Consider the following 17,356-nt stretch of genomic DNA (forward strand, 5'->3'; position numbering starts at 1 on the left):
ATAGCCGCGCCGTTGCCGGATTACATGACAAACTTCTTTAGTTCTTAAGATCTTTTCCTAAAACAAACTCTTGCTTATGACCCAAGCTGAGGAGCATAGCAATCTGTTGGAACTTGGAGCCCAACCTCTGAAGAGCTTTGGCAATTCCTTGTTGATAAAATATGATTCAAGATAATAGCATCAAAAATTTACATTGTGAATGAAACAACTTCAAGTGTAAAATTTGAAAATAAATAAGGTCGATACCGTACCACAAGAACTCTTTACATAAAAATATTAGATATGAGTGCATGATGTAGCATAGTCTCATGGACTTGATAACAAACAGAGTATGATGATGGACCTGCACCAAACTGTGACCTTTGACAGCAAGCCTGCATAATTCCAACCGAGTTGAATCAATCTGTGCAATTTTACCAACTTCATTTTCATTACTAGCTCCAACCCTCTTTACCTATCCTCGAAAATGAAGAGAAATACATTATAAAGGTTGAGATTCGGTGAAGTTTAGAGGCGCAAAAAGAGAAGATAAGCATTGAAAGGGATAGAAGTATATACACCCACCGAAAAATGATGTTATCCCCACTATCTGAAGAGAAAAAGTTATAATATAACACAAACGCACTTGTTCTGCTTCGGTTCGCTCATCAGTTTCTTTTCTGTTTCAATTGAAAGATACACATTTAATTATAGATCATGTAGAAGCATAAAAACAAAACAATCTCTACTTGTCATGACTCATGACATGTAGTAGATGATTCAGGCCTTCTTTCGGTGTTTCTCCTATTCAGGAGGTGGCCAATAAAAGAAGTGCTGGCCTAACAACTATGAGTGACAACAACAGCATGTATTTGTGAACCTCACAAAAATCTGTCATTGCCTAGTCTTTATCCATTTCCCTCAAACAGGACCACCACACATTAAGGAGGAAACAAAAAAAAAAAATCTTCTTGGTGTTATACACATGATCTCTATTCAAGCCCATAAAAATCAGATAAAATGCTTAGTTTGGCAAGAAAAAAATATACCCCCGCAAAAAAAAAAAAAAAACACCTATTGTTCAAAGCATAAGAAAATAGAAAGTAACAGAGACTATATCTTCTTTGAGACTTTAGCCAGAAACAAAAACATGAAAAGAAAACTTCGGTAATTTCTAGTTTCACACAGTGGTTTACATAGAAAACTTTAGTTCTGAAGCCTCAGAATATACTTTTACCTTTCTCCAATGAAGGTGGTTGAACAACGACATGCATAGTTGTAACTCCACCAGGGACATCACATAATGGACTTCGGCACTCCCCAACTGTTCTGTTGTTCTCCAATATTCTTCCTGCGCTTATTAGCTTGACATCTTTAACAGTCCTTGGACCATTCTCCTTCTCTGATTCAAAACAATAATATTATGCTTAACCAGCTCAAATACATTAAACAAGTCACAAAAGTTCATCATGCATGCCGACAAATTTTGACAAAGAAGCAGTATTCTAATGGTAATTAAGAAAGATTAAAGAGAAGGGAGAAATCTGAGATTCAGAGATTTCAAAGTGTCATTGCTTCTAGCTAATGCTCTGAAGCCATGCTCAATTGTCTCAGATACCAAGTGCAAGTAGGAGAGAAGTACCAAGACAGTTAACTTGTCTTTAGTAGAAAATCATTTCAGTTCGATGAGATTTAACACCTTAAAAAAGGCTGCCTGTAAAAGGAATGGTATATGTCCTCAATCACTAGCCCACGTAACATAAGCAGCTCTAAGGTGCTTTTAAGTCTTTAACCATTGGCTTGGTTGTTCATATGAAAGCTGTGTCCGCAGAACCACAAATGGAACTGGCACAACCTTGGTTTCACAATAATTAACTTGTCAACCTCAAATTCCCTAAAGAGAGCATAAGAACACTTGAGCACACAATTCAGAAAAGGTTTATGAGAAAACGAAAGGAAAAAGTGAGAAAGCGGAGATGTCAGTTAGAATGTCTCAAAGGTAATAAACATGTCATGCAAATGAAACTAAACATTGCACCTAAGTTACCAAGAAGTACACCTAGAGCCAATAAAAAATTGAACTGCAAAGACAACACAAGTTCACAATATCAAGTGTTGAGAAGACTATCCCATAGTCACTTATTTAAGAGATCCTGTTCTGGTTTAAGTTATCACTTCAAAGAAAATTCTAACATAGAACAGAGATATGAACTATGATCTGACGTTAACCAATTCCAGTCCCTCCTGTAACCTTTACATATAAGCTTGCTGAGACTGATTTGTTTTGCAATCAAACACCCAACAAAAAAGAAAGCTAAGAAGTTTTTGGTTTTTAAAGAAAATTGAAAAAACCAACCTTTAGGCCATTGCGCAAGAATGCTTTCCTTCAAGGTTACAACACTTGTAGCAGCAGGAAAACTTTTGGGGCCAATATCTGATCCATCAGTCAATCGAAACTTGATCTCCAATTGATCTTGCACCCCAGCCATCTTCAAAGAATTCATAAGTATAAGGATTTCTACTTGTTCAAAAGAATTAAAATCCCAGTGTCTCGGGTTTTTCTACAGGCAATCGATACAACGAATTCTCCAATTGGTCAACGAGAATATAAACAAGGAAACAATATAAACTATGTAAATTTGCAACAATCTTAGAATAAAGACCAAGACAAATAAGGAAACACTTTAAACTCTGGACGCGTATATTTGTATATGGTGATTAAAGCCTTCTACTTTCAAGCAAAGAAAATGAGCTGTGATTCAGTATTGAAATCAGTACATAGAGGAAAATAAAAAACAGCTATGATTTAGCTGTTAGCATCCGTTAAACCAGCAAAGCTTCAAATGGGTGCTATTAGAATCTAAAAAGCTACAGGAAATCTCAACTGGGTCGGCTCTAAAACAAGCACAAAGCAAAGACCAGAGAAAAATGGAAAAACTTTGATGGTTTTGTCTTACTTGGCTGTGAAACTGATCTGGGTCCTTCTGTGTGTTTTGAACAGTCAAGTGGTTCAGAAATCCAAGCGAAGAAGAAATAAAATGGGATTTTTGGTATAATTAATAAGGGACGTCAGAGTGGAAGAGATCAAATAGTAAGAAGTTCCCGGAGACAAACGAGGCTGTTTCGGAGTTTTCAAAGTCTTCTAAATCTGTGGTCAATGACTCCATTGCCTTCTCCTTGCAATCTCCAAAGGCTATGGAAATGGACACATTTTCTCTCCTTTTAAAAGTGTGACCCTTTGGCTTTTGCTAAACTTCCAATTCCAAAGTCTATCTATTTTCATTTCCTTTTCTTCTTTTGGGGTTAAAGTGCCGACTTCCAATGTCACATTAGTGACAATACAGTAAATCAGACACTCAACAACTTACCTTACATGTACATTCACGTACATGCTTCATCCTAGCCTGTGGTTCATTGTTCATGACCCAATAATACCGTTCTTTAAGACCCAACTCAATTCTATTTTCAGCGTGAAAATTTCCCATTTAGCGAAACAGAATCCAATGAATTGTTATTTACCTACACATTAGTAAAACAAGAATGAAACTACGTGTAACCACGACAAATGTGTTCTTATTTAATGTGAATTCTCATTGTAGAAAAATTCACTCAAAAAAAGTTTTAATAATAAAATAAAAAACTTGAAAAATAAATAAAAAGGTAGAATGGATTGGTGGCCCAAAAATTGAAGGGGGGTGTGGGGGTAGTAGGAGAATGGTCGTTATCTCACATATCTGTCAATAATGAAGTTATGATTTTGAAGTTATCTCATTCTATGTCGACACACAGGCTGATGGCTGGTGGAAGGACAAGAAGACAAACATACAAACATTACTGTCTTCAACATTCTCCTTTGGCCTTTGGGTCATGCCTATAACAAAATGCAGCATCTGAATTCTTAGCCTTTGAGCAATCACCAATTAGGTTGGGAGGAGGACTTATTATGGGTCCTTTTTTTTTTAGGATTTCTTATTGAGATTGGCGATACTATATTAAATTTACACACACTACACGAATGTTAAACTCGAATCCAGAACCTTGTTTGGGAGAGTAAATGCTCCGAACCACTACACTAGGCTATAATAATTCCATATTTACTGAGGCAAAATCTGAATTTTATGAGCTGCACGTCAATATATAAATGCTATATGATTGGGTAGGTGGGCAGATGAGACCATTATATGTATGTCCAAGAAGGCAAGAACCTCTCAGATTCTTCCATTTAAATTGGTAGGCTTCGGAATAATCTATTAATTTTTTATACAATTACAACTAAGTGCCACTCAATGCATCCTCAATCATTCACTTAAAAAATTAAATTTTTTTGATTTTATTATGGGAAAGCAAAATGCCGAAAGGGTCTGATCAAATGTGGGCCAATTAATTTATATTAAATAGGAAATGCGGGTAGCTTAAAAGGAAACCCTATACGCATTGAAATATCAGAAAACTAGCACATTTGGTCGTCTAATGCAATTTGCAAAATGGATTTCTTGTCATCATCAACTAAGAAACATTCCAGTCGTAAAGAATCTCTTGTTAATAAAGAAAAATATTTGGGTAGAGAATCTCTTCTTGAGTTTGGAAAGACAAATGTTTCTCAAAGCTTTGATGAAGGTCAAGACTGAGTCTTCAAGGGTGCCATGCCAAACACAACGGTTCAAAAAACATTACAGTTAAAATATGACCAGATAAATTGTACACGTTTCGGATGGTTGCCGCCAGAGTTGAATCCTCTAGGGTTATTATACTTCTTCTAGACGGCTGACAAGAAATCATGGATACCAAACTTCGTAGGGTACTAAACCCTAATGAATACAGAGGGCATAAAAACAGCAAGAATTTAGAAATATAATGAGACTAACTATAAAATCCAGGAAAAAGAATTTATCTGCACATTTTAAATCTCTCGTGAACAGTACATAAACAAATACCGATATATAACCTAAAAACAGCTCCCCAATTCAATGGGACCTGTAACAGAACAATCTCCATGTTCTACTCCTAAAGTTCAACATCATGATATCAAATAAAGAGGGGAAGAAATGGGTGCTAACAAAAATGAAGACAAGAAAAGATTTTTAAAGGGCAAAAAAATGAAAGTGAAAAAACATATCTGGGCTAATGGGAGAGCCTCACAAAAGACCTGTCCTAGCCTTTCTCTTCCCTACACCAACCAGTATGATGGTATTGACATAAGGCACTTGTCATCTGAATTTCACTTTATTCTGATATATGTGCTAAGGAATCATGCAAAACCCCCGCCATGAAGACCAATAATACTATCCTTCTCCGAACCAAAAAATGAGGACAGATTGCTATGTTACAGAATGAAAGAATGAATCTCATGCTGTGATAATATGATGCTGGTCATTGTCTGCAGAATTTCAAGGGATGAAAGTGATTCTTGAACTGGGAAGTTCTACCCTATCGGTGAATTTTCTGCTTGTCTTCTCAAATAGATCTCGAAAAAATTTCGAGCTGCAAAAAAACTTCATGAATCCCATATAACTCTTGTCATTTCCTGTCCCATCTCCTGTTTTTAGCACCTCCAGATGATCAACTATGAATCCAAGATGTGGCAGTTCCTAACAAAATCATTCGAGTAGTTGACATACTTGGTCCAAAATGGCCGAAGATGCTCAAAGCCAATCTGCAACCATGGTTTTGACTGACCATTATAGTGGATAACTGCAGCCCTTGCCACACTCTCAAGATTGGTTTTATTTTGATAACCCAATCCAAGCATGTGCCATGATGGATCAATTGGGTGAACATGACCTTTAAATGCAATTAAAGCGGGTGGTAGGGTTCCAAGCTTCCACATTGTCAGGTTTGACTTCAGATTCTGCACAAGAAAATCAATTAAAGTAAGTTGCAATAATCCATATGCCATGCGCCAATAACTGACTTTCAAGAATAAGTAAAATACGGTTGCAAATGACCTCAAAGAATATGGAACAGAAAAAATTATAATAAAATAACCCAATGCTGCAGAGTTTACATCACCATTAGAGCCTTGCTGAATTTGCAAAGTTTACCAGATCTATCATTCCACGAGAAAATGAAAAAGACAAACAAAACCCCAAGTGTGTAAGAGAAGCTTTACTACTTCTACTTTACCTCTTTCAGCCAGGAATGGTAAGTTTCTCTTATATTTGTTTTTCTCCATGTACTGAGATCAAAAATATTCATCCCATAAGCCCATGCACATTCTTCAGGGTCCAAATTCTTTGCTACAAGGGGATGCGAAAAATTGAAGTAGTTCCTGAACCGCTTCGACATTACCCACTCATCTTCACCTCTACAAGTTTCGACAGCTCCGTTGACCTTTCCCCCAAGGTCAATTTCCCAAAGTGGTGATAAGTCTCGCTGAATCACAACATCATCGTCTAGGAAAACTACCTTGTCAAGGTTGGGAAATAGCTGTTACAGTATACATGATCAGCACATGCATTTTGACATTACAAAATTAAAAGAAAATCTTATAGAACATTATCAAATAAACAGAAACCACTTTAATATTAAGCATCATCTGTAAAAAAAAACCATATATAAAAAATTGCAAAAGTATCGAAGACTCCACATCTCCAACTTAGGGAAGAGAGTTACCTCAGGGATATATATACGAAGATGATTGAGTAAGGATATGTATTTTGGACTTCTAGCCTGCAATTTTGATGCAAATGTTCGTGGAGTTGTAGAACTAAGATTAGCCCCTGCAATATGATTCCCATGGTAATAATTCCTGATCCCATTTTGATTTTCTACAGCTTCAAGGACTGGAACATTTTCTCTTGTTAACCAATCAAACTGGTGCACGCCTTTCACTTCAACAATAGCCGGGGAGACAGGGTTGAGTGCAAACCATGAGTGCATACCCGCATAGGTTTTCTTGTCAGTAATGATATGGAAGACTATCTTTTCAGGTTTTAGAGATGACTGGACAGCAGAAGCAACAACAACTGAAGCAGCCAGAATGTTATCAGTTGATAGGATAAAGTGGTGATAAGAGTTGTCAGAGAGCAAAGGCAGTAACTCTGGAGGAGGCAATTGTTTGCGTGCATGAGCATTGGATGAATATTCATCAGTCAAACGTAGAGACAGACAGTGGATGCCTTTGGGTACAGAACTTGCTGCAAAGTGTTTGTTCATCAACTCTGAAAACTTAGACTCTCTGATTTCCCTTTCAAAATTTTCCATCTACACACAAAAACAGTACAAGATTATTCTTAAAGTTCCCACAGTTAACAAGGGTTATTTTTTTCTTTTAGGGGGGAGTGGGGGTTAGGTTTAATGGTGCTCTCTCTATCTCTCTCACACCCACAAACACAAATAGACCACCCTTCCCACAAATCTCTCTGCAATAATGAGATGTGATATGACCATATTAGGAACAACTCCAACACTACCACTCCCAAAAAGATAATGCACGATACAAAACATGTATAAAACCATGTTTCTTATAACACACAACATACCATTGCTCTTAACATGAAAGCAAAGGTCCTTGCATCATACTGGTTGTTCTTCATTTCAGAAACAAGTTGATTAAATGAATCTGGTAGCTTCAGACCAGCTGGGATTTCTTCAGTGTTCACTTGATTTAGAATCTTGTAAAAGTCTCTAACCAGTCTCTGCTGTGCCGTCACCACAACATGAAGATCCAGCTTAGGTAATCATTCAATAGACTTGCTAACCCAAATCAAAACTTAAATATAATGTCGGGAAAAAAAATAAAGAAATTACAGCATTTGGAGAAAAAGTTATTTACCCCTGAATCATCAACCCTACCCAGAAGCCTTGGTCCCAAACGCCTACCTAAACAATCTGAAGCACAGGAGTAAAGCAACAATAAAATTACAAATTCAATACCAGAGGTTACAGAAAAATTGTGGTCCATGACCGAAGAAACACAATGTTACTATTAAAATAAATAAATAAATAATTTGATGCTCTATAAAACCAGAGAATCAATTATGGAAAACTTATAGATGGTTAAAGTATCAAAAGTAAGAGAAGAACTTAGATCCATTGATAGGGATGACAAACTTAAAGAACTAAAGCAAAGAAACACCTAGAATTCAAAATTTGGGGTTGAACTATCAGAGATACCTAACCTACTCCAAAATTTCTTGAACACATAAAAAATATGGGGTCAAGCTTAGCAGCCATTCTGTTGATTTGGTTAACCAAGCAGTACATGCCATTCTGTTGATTTGGTTAACCAAGCAGTACATGTTATTCTCTCTCCAACTTAGTTTTTGTAGAATAAATAGCACAAATGAAAATCCAACTATTAGTAGCTAAATATTGATAGAAACTAAAATGAAACAAAGAATAATGTTATACCACATCAACATAATAATGATATACCATATCAACACAACAAATCCATAATCTTATCATCAACCAGGAAATATTAACGTTGAATCAACAAATCAAGACAATACCTCAAACTGATTTGACCAATCAAGTTCAAATGGCTGAAGGCAATGAACTGAAAAAGAAAATTATAACTAATATCCCTAAGATCATAACAGATGGTTCCAGTTCAGAAACTGAATTCAAAAAATTCTTTAGCATGGATTAAAAATATGAAATTGGTGATGATGATTTAATGAATCAGTTACAATTTATTTGCCATACCATACAGAATGTTTTAAATCTTACTTCATATCCAACCAATCAACACATTAAATGCCCATAAACAATTTATCCACCTCAAATCTAACCAAATATGTGACATACTGCAGAACTAGATAACCAATCCAACGCAATGGCATAGAATTCCAATGTTAACAGACTCTGAATAAAAGGAATCGAATATGCGGAAACCCAACAACCAGAATTTGATTTGATTTGATTTAGATTTCGATGTGAATCAAATGGACCCAGTTAACAAAAGCAATGAATCGGGTTCATCCAAGCAAGCCAACAATAACAATAAACATGAAATGGGCAAGTCAAGATCCGTCCATTAATATCATAAACAAACCAATACACACGAAGAAAACCAAAAAATAAAAATTTGGGATTGAGATAGCAATTGGGGAATTGAAGAAATAAATAAAAAGAGTACCAAATGAGGAGCACTTGTTGACACCTTCAAGAGTAACAACAGCAGTGAGAATGAAGACGAAGGGCAATAAGAAAGCGAGGATTAGAATGGTGTGGAAAACGGTTCGATAAGAGATGTGGCGAGCTGCGACCTTGATCTTCATCAAGTCAATAAACCCATTGCTGCTCGAGATCGTTATGCTTCTCATACTAGGCGAGAAGTGAAGCTGCATCGTCGTCTATGCAGCCCCTCCTTCTTGTTCAACACCCTAGCAATACCTATAGCACCGAAACCACCCCAACTTAATGCCACTACCACCCATGCCCTCACCATTAGATCCAAACCCACAAACCCCAATAGCAATCCCCCACCGACAATACCCACTCTGAGATTCAACGCTGCCTAATTCAGATCTATGGCCCTTGCTCAAATATTTGCTTCTTTGTGGTCTTTTGGAAGACCGCATTGGAGATTCAACAACTGGGTTTTATTTTTCTTTCTTCAATTAATCTGAGATTTCAACCAAACAATCTATTTGGGTTTCTGGGTCGGGAAGCATGGATCAAAGAGAGAGAGTGATGAGAGACAGAGAAAGAGAGAGGGAATGAAGAGAGAGAAAATTGGGTTTTTGCTTTTGTTTTTGTTTTCGTGCAAAGTTTTCCATTCCGGGTATGTGAGGACCTCTTTGATTGGTTGATCAGTCCGATCTAATTTCGTTTTCCCGGAAAATAATAAAGTATTGCTAATTACAAAAAACAAAGCAATTTAATTTTAATTTTAATTTCAATGTTGATTTTTATTTATTTTTAAGTCAAAACTCAAAACCGTGTTGGGCTTAGAGAGAGAAGAGACTGAGTGGTTTGACCTTTGAGGTTATGGTAGGGGACGAAGAGAGTGAGTCGGGTGATAATTGGGTGCTAAATTTAGAAATAAATCTCCTGTGTTTATGGGCATGCATTTTAAGATAGGATATGTAATTTGTGTGGTTAAGTTTATTTTTTTTTCTTTCTAATTTTTGGTTGATTAAGATAATTACTTGGGTAAATATTGAAGATAAAATAGTGCTTGTATTTCAATAAGGGCGAATGTTTAGTATAAACAGCGCTCATGTTTATTCTATGAACGCAAATAAACATGTCAAAAAAGTCATATATATCTTCTTGCATAAAAGAAAGAAAAAAAAAGCATTATTTGCTCACATGATAGATTGTATAATGTATCAATAGAGCATGACGATGAATCAAAGGATTCATAGAAGCACAAGTTACTCTAGCTTGACAGGAGGCTAGCATGGGTGATATATCCTCAAAACTCATATCTACGAGGATCTAAAGTGTTAACATTGCATGTCATGCAAGTCACTAATAAGCACTCAAAGAAACAATGCTACTTGGGGCTGATAGGGTGCCAAATCAAAGTTTAATGGGAGGCTAGATTTATTGCTAGCTTTTTTTCCCAAGAAAAAAAACAGAGAGACAAAAGTCATTGCCACGGGGTCTTAAGTCATGACATTTCATGTCATGGAAGTCACATGAATAATGCACAGAACAATCAAACCCATTAAGTGAGATATTCTTATACGTTAAGCACACAGCCACAAGAAGGAAGAAAAATCATACGACTCTTTAATGTCAGGGCACACCAGGTCGTGCCTATATAAATGGATCAATTTGTCTAGCACGGTGGGCCTCATGTTTACTCTTGTGGTCGGCACAAGCATAGCAACCATTTTCTTCTCTTTTTTTTATGACATGTTTGAGAATATTAAAAGGTCATTCTCTTTTAATTTGCCACAACAACGTCGACTATTGTCACTGTTGAGAGCAAAGTTCATTACTTGGATTTATTTTGGAGTTTTCATTAGGCTTCAAGTTCAACGCTTGAAAGGCCAGCCAGCCAATCCATGCTATGCTTCATGCCTTTTTCTGTTCACCTCTGTCGTTTTCCGGCATCAAATTGTGCCGTTTGCCGGCCATTCCCAATTGCGCAAACTTATTGGCTTATTATGGGAAATCAAACTTTCCCAAATAAAGTAAGAACAACATCACTGCATAGAATAATGTTAATGGGGCTATCTGTAGACTATAGCCGCACGTCAATGACGTATTTGATTAGATTTCTCATTTAGCAATAATAGACAGATGATTAGAACAAGTAATGCAAGAAATTAAAGTAGTAAACCCATTTGGTAATTGGGATTGGAAGCTTCCTAAAGTCTTAATGCAACCTCCTCCCACATGAGATATGAGAGGTTGATGTACAAAAGGAGCAGCAGGTGAGTTATTTATTACTAAAAGAATGAAACTAGGTAACCTGTGGGTCATGGGACCTTTTTGTATAGTTTCTGCACTATATATGTAGTGTTGTTAGGGCACATTAGGGCTAGCTTTTGTACCAAATCAAACTAGTGCAAATTTAGATTGGTAGAAAGACTGTTAAGTTGGCAAGCAAATTCAGTTTAGTCAGCATCAGCACCCAAATTGCTGAAAAATGTAAAATGGACGTTTAAACGGGCACGAATTGTATGATAATAAAAAAATGAGTATGAAATAAGTTGTAAACGTTTTAAGTTCAAACCCTCACGAAAACAAAAATATTGAATAATTACACATCTAATTTTGTTTGATAATACTGAATGAGGACCAAATGAGAGCCTGAATTAAAACAAAAGGATGTGTTTAATATTGTATTCTATTTGCTCCCACCTATAGGCTATTGTTTGCCCATAGGTACCTACCTACTACGAATACCCAATGTACCATCCCTCCAAACTTGCATTCATACCCAGATGACCAAGTGCCGAGTCTGCTTTTGAGACTAAAATAAAATGTAACCTGTGTCGGTTGAGTCATATTGCCTAAGAAAAACTTGTATGAAATGAAGATAAGCACTGTTTTGCTATTTCTAGTCAATCACAGATTATCACATGGAAAAGTTATCATGTGTAGCATGTCATGATTGATCATGAATAGCAACACAATATTATCCCGTTTCACACAAGTGTTTATCTATATTGCCCATCTTTAACCTATGAGATCTGATGATCTGGTGGGTTTGTTATTCTTTGCACAAAAGTTGGCCTATCTTTTTTTCCAGAGTTAGGAAGAATTACTAGTAAATCTCCCCCTAACAAAGACGCGTAATGTTGACTGGATGCATATTATATTTTTGGCAGTCCTCCAATTTTGGTGTCGTGCAATTATAAAAAAGGGCATAAAAATTAGGAAAGGGAATTGTTTATGACCAAAATTTGATACCGTGGGATGGGAAAATGCATTTGAATTGATTAGCCTTGGCTTGCCAAAAAAGGTAGCCACACCGACATCTAGATCTCAGATTTTATTGTCTAATCTTTTTCTCAAGTCCTACACATGCTGGTAGCCTTGCAGAAGAATATGTGGGCCTAAAAGCATATTCTGACATAATAAAGTAGACCCCAAAATGATCTAAATTGACTATGTCGCCAACAAAAATAATCAACCAAAAAAGAAGTAGTTGAAGTCAAGTTCTTGCAGATACATGTAATCTTTACATCACATTTTGCAACATACATCCCAGTTAAGATGTTCTTTGAGTACCTCAGAGCCACTGATCAGGCTAGGGCCTTCCAAAGTTTAGTACGATCTATCTTGTAACGAATTGCCTTCCTGGAGTAATCTCGAACTCTTTACCCAAAATGATTATAAAAACTCACACTGCTGCAGCAATGATTTAATCTAATTCACCAGAAGAAATATATGAAGCTTGTGCATATGAACTCTTTGAGAAGACATCCCACTTCTCCATTTGATCAAGTGTTGTGTTGGATACAAATGTTTCATGTATGAAACTCTACTTGGACTACAAGTTTCTGTTTTGACTAGATGCTTTAGTTGAAGCCTTGATTTTTACCCACTTGGAGTAAAGAACTATCACACTATTGCTTTTTTACATATTTCTGACCTCAACCAGACTGTGAGCTGGTGTTTTTCTTAACCCTATTTCGTTCATCATATGTCTCAGGTTTTCTGCATCTTTCCACCTTCCCACTGCAGCATAGATTTTAGCCATCAACACATAATTTCCTGTATTTTCTGGCTCAAGCTCAAACAGCCACTTAGCAGCCACCTCTCCCAGTTCAACATTCTCATGTATCACACAGGCACCAAGTAGTGCACCCCAAATAGCATGGTTAGGCTGAAACGGCATTGTTCTAATCAGATCATAGGCTTCAACTAACCGACCTGCTCGACCAAGAAGATCAACAATGCATGTGTAGTGATCAGCCTGAGGACTCGCTTTCCGATCTTCAAGCATGAACCTGAACAATCCCAAGCCTTCATCAACCAAACCGGCATGGCTGCAAGCATGAAGAACAGAGGTAAAAGTGACATCATTCGGTCTCACCCCAGATTGAACCATCTGATAGAAAAGTGAAACAGCAACTTCACCATGGCCATGCATTCCATAACCAGCTATTATCACACTCCATAGGATAATATCCCTGTCCTTTTCTGGGATTTCATTAAAAATCTGGTGAGCATATGCTAAATTTCCACACTTCGAATATGAATCAATCAAACCAGTAGCAACTTCAATACATGAAAGAAAACCAGATCTTATTAGGTAACCATGTATATTCATTGCTTGATGAAAATCAACAAGAATGGAATATGCAGGAAGGAGACTGTTCATGGTTGCTTCATTGGGCTGTACTGCTTCCACGAGCATCTGTTTGAAAAGTCCTATCGCTTCTCTCCCAAGTCTATTATGAATGCAGCCAGAGATCATTGCATTCCAGGGAACCGTTCTCTTTTTTGAAGTGTGTGCAAACACTTGAAAGCTGTGGTCAACACAATTGCTTTTTGAATACATGTCAATTAAAGCAGTCTCCACTATAACATCAGATTCAAGCTTTTGCCTAATAGCCCAGCCATGCAAGCACCGTCCATGCTTTGACAGATGCAAACTCCCACAGGCCGAAAGAAGAGAAGCTATTGTTACGGAATTGGGTTTTACACCTGCACACTGCATCAACCAACAAAGCCCCAGTGCACCTCTTGCATCACCATTCAAAATGTACCCATTGATCATAGTTGTCCATGTCACGACGTCTCTCTCAGCCATGTTATCAAAAACTGATCGTGCCTCACTCATGCTACCACACTTTACATACATATCCACCAATGCATTCCACAGCGTAATCATCTTCCCCAAACCCTTCTCTTCCACAAAGGCATGAACTCGTCTTCCCAACGCCATTGCCTTCAAGTAACCAATAGCCGGCAACACAGAAACCACAGTGGCACAATCCGGCTCCACACCCACATTCATCATCCAATCAAAAACATTCAAAGCTTCCTTGGCACACCCATTTCGAAAGTAGCCACTGATCATGGTATTCCAAGACACCACACTTCGTTCCTGCATTGCATCAAAAACCCTTTTTGCCGATTCCTTCTGCCCACAACTCATATACATCGCCAGAAAAGTGTTCTGAACAAACACATCCAAATGAAACCCAGAAGCCACTGTTTTTCCATGAATGACAACACCAACATCAACCAAAGACAAGTCACTACATGCCTTAATAACAACAGGATACGTAAACGTATCCGGGCAGCTCTGCCCTAGGGCCAGCATCTGAGAAAACACGTTAAGTGCCTCATAGGGTAAGCCATTGCATACATACATTCTTATCACCGTATTGTATAAAAATGAGCTCCGGTCAGGCAATTCATCGAACAGTTTGCGTGCATATGGAACGTGACTACATAAAGCATACAACCTTGCAAGGTTTGCGTGGACTTGCGGTGAGAGAAGGCCTGATGTGATGGTGTGGGCATGGAATTGTTTCGTTCTGGTGAGGGATCGAGTGGCTGGGCTGGTACTGAGGACGTGCTTGGCTTTGGCAAAAGCTTGTCTTGGGCCATTCATCAGTCAATTGGCGCTAATTTTTCATTTGAGAGTATTAACGGTCGCTTTGTGATTATTATTCATCCAACGGTCATGGTTCGTCAACTAGTCAATATAGTAGAACAAAAAAGGTCGCAGCTATGAAACGCTGCGTTTTATCCCACCAATATTGGGAAGCTCTCTATTAACGAAAGCCTCAAACCTTCGTTCAGAGTTGAACTATCTCTCGCTCTTTCTGGTTTAGAGGAGGCGCCATTTTCGATATGAGTATAGCGGCTGGAGCTCCTTCTCGAGCGGAGGTGCTCACGCTTTTCCGCTCTTTTCTTCGCGTGGCTCGTAAATTCACAGACTACAACATCAGAGAGTACACGAAACGCAGAACCATCGACGCGTTTCGTCAGAATCGGAACCTCACGGACCCATCTGCCATTTCCGCTGCGTTTTCAGATGGCAAGGCTCAGTTCGAGGTCGCCAATCGGCAGGCTGTTGTTTACTCTCTCTACGCTCCAAAGCTCAAGAGCGTCATGGAGGTTCAGAAGTAAATCAAGCACTAGAATTGGTTCGTCTCCAGGTACCGTACCCTATCTACTACACTAACTATGAGCATTTATCCTTGTTTTTTTTTGGGGTTTTGTTAGTCTTTAGGGTCTGGGTTTTATTGGGGTTATTGGTTATGTCTGATTAATAGGTTCTGTGGCCACAAATTTTTTTTTAATTTTTTTTTCTGGGTAATTGTTGGGTTCAATGGACATGAATGATGCTTTGTCTGGTTTCTGAGTACTTGTGGTGTGCGCAAAGAAATGAAAATAGAAATTTTTGGTCTCATGCAGTATAGCTTTGGCCCTAGGAATTATTGGGATTCATAAAAGTCCTTTACTTTGTAATGCCAACTTAGCATATTTTGATTTGGGTCACTGATTGTTTTGTTTCTTTGTATATCTTACTAATCCTAAGTGTTAGTTTTTCCCTTATGGGGAAAATGCCTTACTAGATATAGTGCTTATTTAGCTTAACCTATCTCTCAGTGCTCACTTTCTTTTGTGGTGAGGTTATATATCTTTACAATCCCACCCCGCATAAGACTGTAGAGCTACTTTTATTTATTCATTATAGGTAGTGATCTTCTTCGAGCTTAATGCACAGATAGATATAATTATAAAATTACTAGCGAACATTATTGGTTTTGAAATGGGGGTTAGCTCTTGATTTACCTGGAACTATCCGACTGTATCCGATTTGAGCCTTATTTGTTTTTGTTCTTCTCCTTCTTGTGATTTTGCACCCCAGTGTTTGATAAGTGTGAATGTTAAGAAAGATGTCCTGTCCCAAATGCTCTTATGCATTATTCTCTGCCAGTAAGGTGTGTGAAAATAAGTTCTAAGTGTTCAGTACATTTACTCTCTAAAAATACCCTTACACTCCAGATCGATCCTTGCTTATGCTCCTCTTGTGCAGAATGAGACTTTTAAATTGAAAGTACGGTTTGTAAAGACAAGTTAAGTTCTAAGATGGTCAGTACTTTACTCTCTCAAAAGATCCTGCCAAGCGAGTTTTTTAAAGACAGTTACATCTTCAATCTCTTTTACGAGCCAGTTTTGTTAAGATGAGTTATGTTCTAAGATATTCGGTACTTTACTCTCTAAAAAGATCCTGCCAATAAGCCATGATATTTTGATATCAGAGCAAATTCCACCATTTGACTTGAGCAAACTGTACAAAAAGCGTTTGCTTTTGCAAAGACAAGTTCTATTCATTGGTCATGAAAACATTCTGTCAATTGTTACAAGTGTAAGACAATCCAACATTATTACTTCGAAACTCAACTTTCAACTCTCATTGCATCATTTACCTTTTAGTACTCGTGGTCATGTCCATAACATTTTCTTACTACCGACCACAGTTTTGCATTGCACATGACCAACCCAATCTGAGGCTTGTAACCTCCGATGGCGTTGCTGCTAACATCTTGTTGATCTGTATATAAAGTAATTTTGAACTTTTGATATTTCTAGTCGTTGTGACATACTGTTGCTGCAATTCTGTGATTTGTGCAGGTTCGCGGCCTTTTCACTTATGTCGATGCACGATTTCAGGGAACTTTGTAATGCTGTAGCTCATTGAAGACCTGGGGGTTTAAACTTTGTATGTTAAGCCTTTGGTTTGAAGACCGGAGTTATTGAGGTGTAATTAGTTATGGAAATTGAGTTCAGTTGATGAATATTTGTTTGCATTTTTTATAATAAAGAAGAATTTTGTGACCACCTCTTTTGGTACGGATTCGTAAAGCTTAAATTTCATAACATCAATGATTATGCAGAACTAGAAATCGTTGGAGATGGTATGTTGTTGTGGCTTATTTTATTCCAAGATGTTCAATAGTTTATTTTGTGGGACATTTCAGACATGCACATTATTTTGAAA

General features: G+C 37.5%; 4 protein-coding genes across 11 annotated transcripts; 1 reads left to right on the plus strand and 3 right to left on the minus strand.

Moving 5' to 3' along the window:
• Window positions 1-148: 148 nt before the first annotated feature.
• MUB1 (membrane-anchored ubiquitin-fold protein 1 precursor) lies at window positions 149-3,255 on the minus strand. 4 transcript variants are annotated; one of them, XM_008232628.3, is made up of 5 exons: window positions 2,937-3,238; window positions 2,336-2,540; window positions 1,217-1,381; window positions 565-659; window positions 149-374 (listed from the first exon to the last, which is right to left on the minus strand). In XM_008232628.3, exons 2-4 carry the CDS (start codon window positions 2,481-2,483, stop codon window positions 604-606), a joined length of 369 nt encoding a protein of 122 aa, XP_008230850.2. In that variant the 5' UTR covers window positions 2,484-2,540; window positions 2,937-3,238; the 3' UTR covers window positions 149-374; window positions 565-603. The 4 variants fall into 4 exon arrangements, with proteins under 4 accessions (XP_008230850.2, XP_008230848.2, XP_088906090.1 ...); XM_008232626.3 differs by having other exon boundaries at window positions 149-454; window positions 2,937-3,235; XM_089049964.1 differs by lacking the exon at window positions 565-659 and having other exon boundaries at window positions 2,937-3,255.
• A 1,591-nt stretch (window positions 3,256-4,846) lies between these two features.
• Window positions 4,847-9,719, minus strand: GAUT13 (galacturonosyltransferase 13). Of its 4 annotated transcripts, none has more exons than XM_016793968.2 (6): window positions 9,062-9,719; window positions 7,754-7,809; window positions 7,461-7,619; window positions 6,592-7,182; window positions 6,103-6,405; window positions 4,847-5,827 (listed from the first exon to the last, which is right to left on the minus strand). In XM_016793968.2, the coding sequence occupies exons 1-6, from the start codon at window positions 9,270-9,272 to the stop codon at window positions 5,543-5,545; spliced, it is 1,605 nt and encodes a 534-aa protein (XP_016649454.2). In that variant the 5' UTR covers window positions 9,273-9,719; the 3' UTR covers window positions 4,847-5,542. The 4 variants fall into 4 exon arrangements, with proteins under 4 accessions (XP_016649454.2, XP_088906089.1, XP_088906088.1 ...); XM_089049963.1 differs by having other exon boundaries at window positions 7,461-7,616; window positions 9,086-9,718; XM_089049962.1 differs by having other exon boundaries at window positions 9,086-9,718.
• Window positions 9,720-12,513: 2,794 nt separating this feature from the next.
• On the minus strand, window positions 12,514-15,182 carry LOC103330082 (pentatricopeptide repeat-containing protein At5g39350). Its single transcript, XM_008232630.3, has one exon. It carries the CDS (start codon window positions 14,954-14,956, stop codon window positions 12,968-12,970), a length of 1,989 nt encoding a protein of 662 aa, XP_008230852.2. The 5' UTR covers window positions 14,957-15,182; the 3' UTR covers window positions 12,514-12,967.
• Window positions 15,138-17,196, plus strand: LOC103330084 (uncharacterized). 2 transcript variants are annotated; one of them, XM_089050901.1, is made up of 2 exons: window positions 15,138-15,494; window positions 16,990-17,196. In XM_089050901.1, exon 1 carries the CDS (start codon window positions 15,199-15,201, stop codon window positions 15,475-15,477), a length of 279 nt encoding a protein of 92 aa, XP_088907027.1. In that variant the 5' UTR covers window positions 15,138-15,198; the 3' UTR covers window positions 15,478-15,494; window positions 16,990-17,196. The 2 variants fall into 2 exon arrangements, with proteins under 2 accessions (XP_088907027.1, XP_008230853.2); XM_008232631.2 differs by having other exon boundaries at window positions 15,139-15,506.
• Window positions 17,197-17,356: the final 160 nt, after the last annotated feature.

Source organism: Prunus mume, linkage group LG4 (assembly GCF_029339155.1).
Source record: "Prunus mume cultivar Tortuosa linkage group LG4, ASM2933915v1, whole genome shotgun sequence".
Classification (NCBI taxonomy): Eukaryota; Viridiplantae; Streptophyta; class Magnoliopsida; order Rosales; family Rosaceae; genus Prunus; species Prunus mume.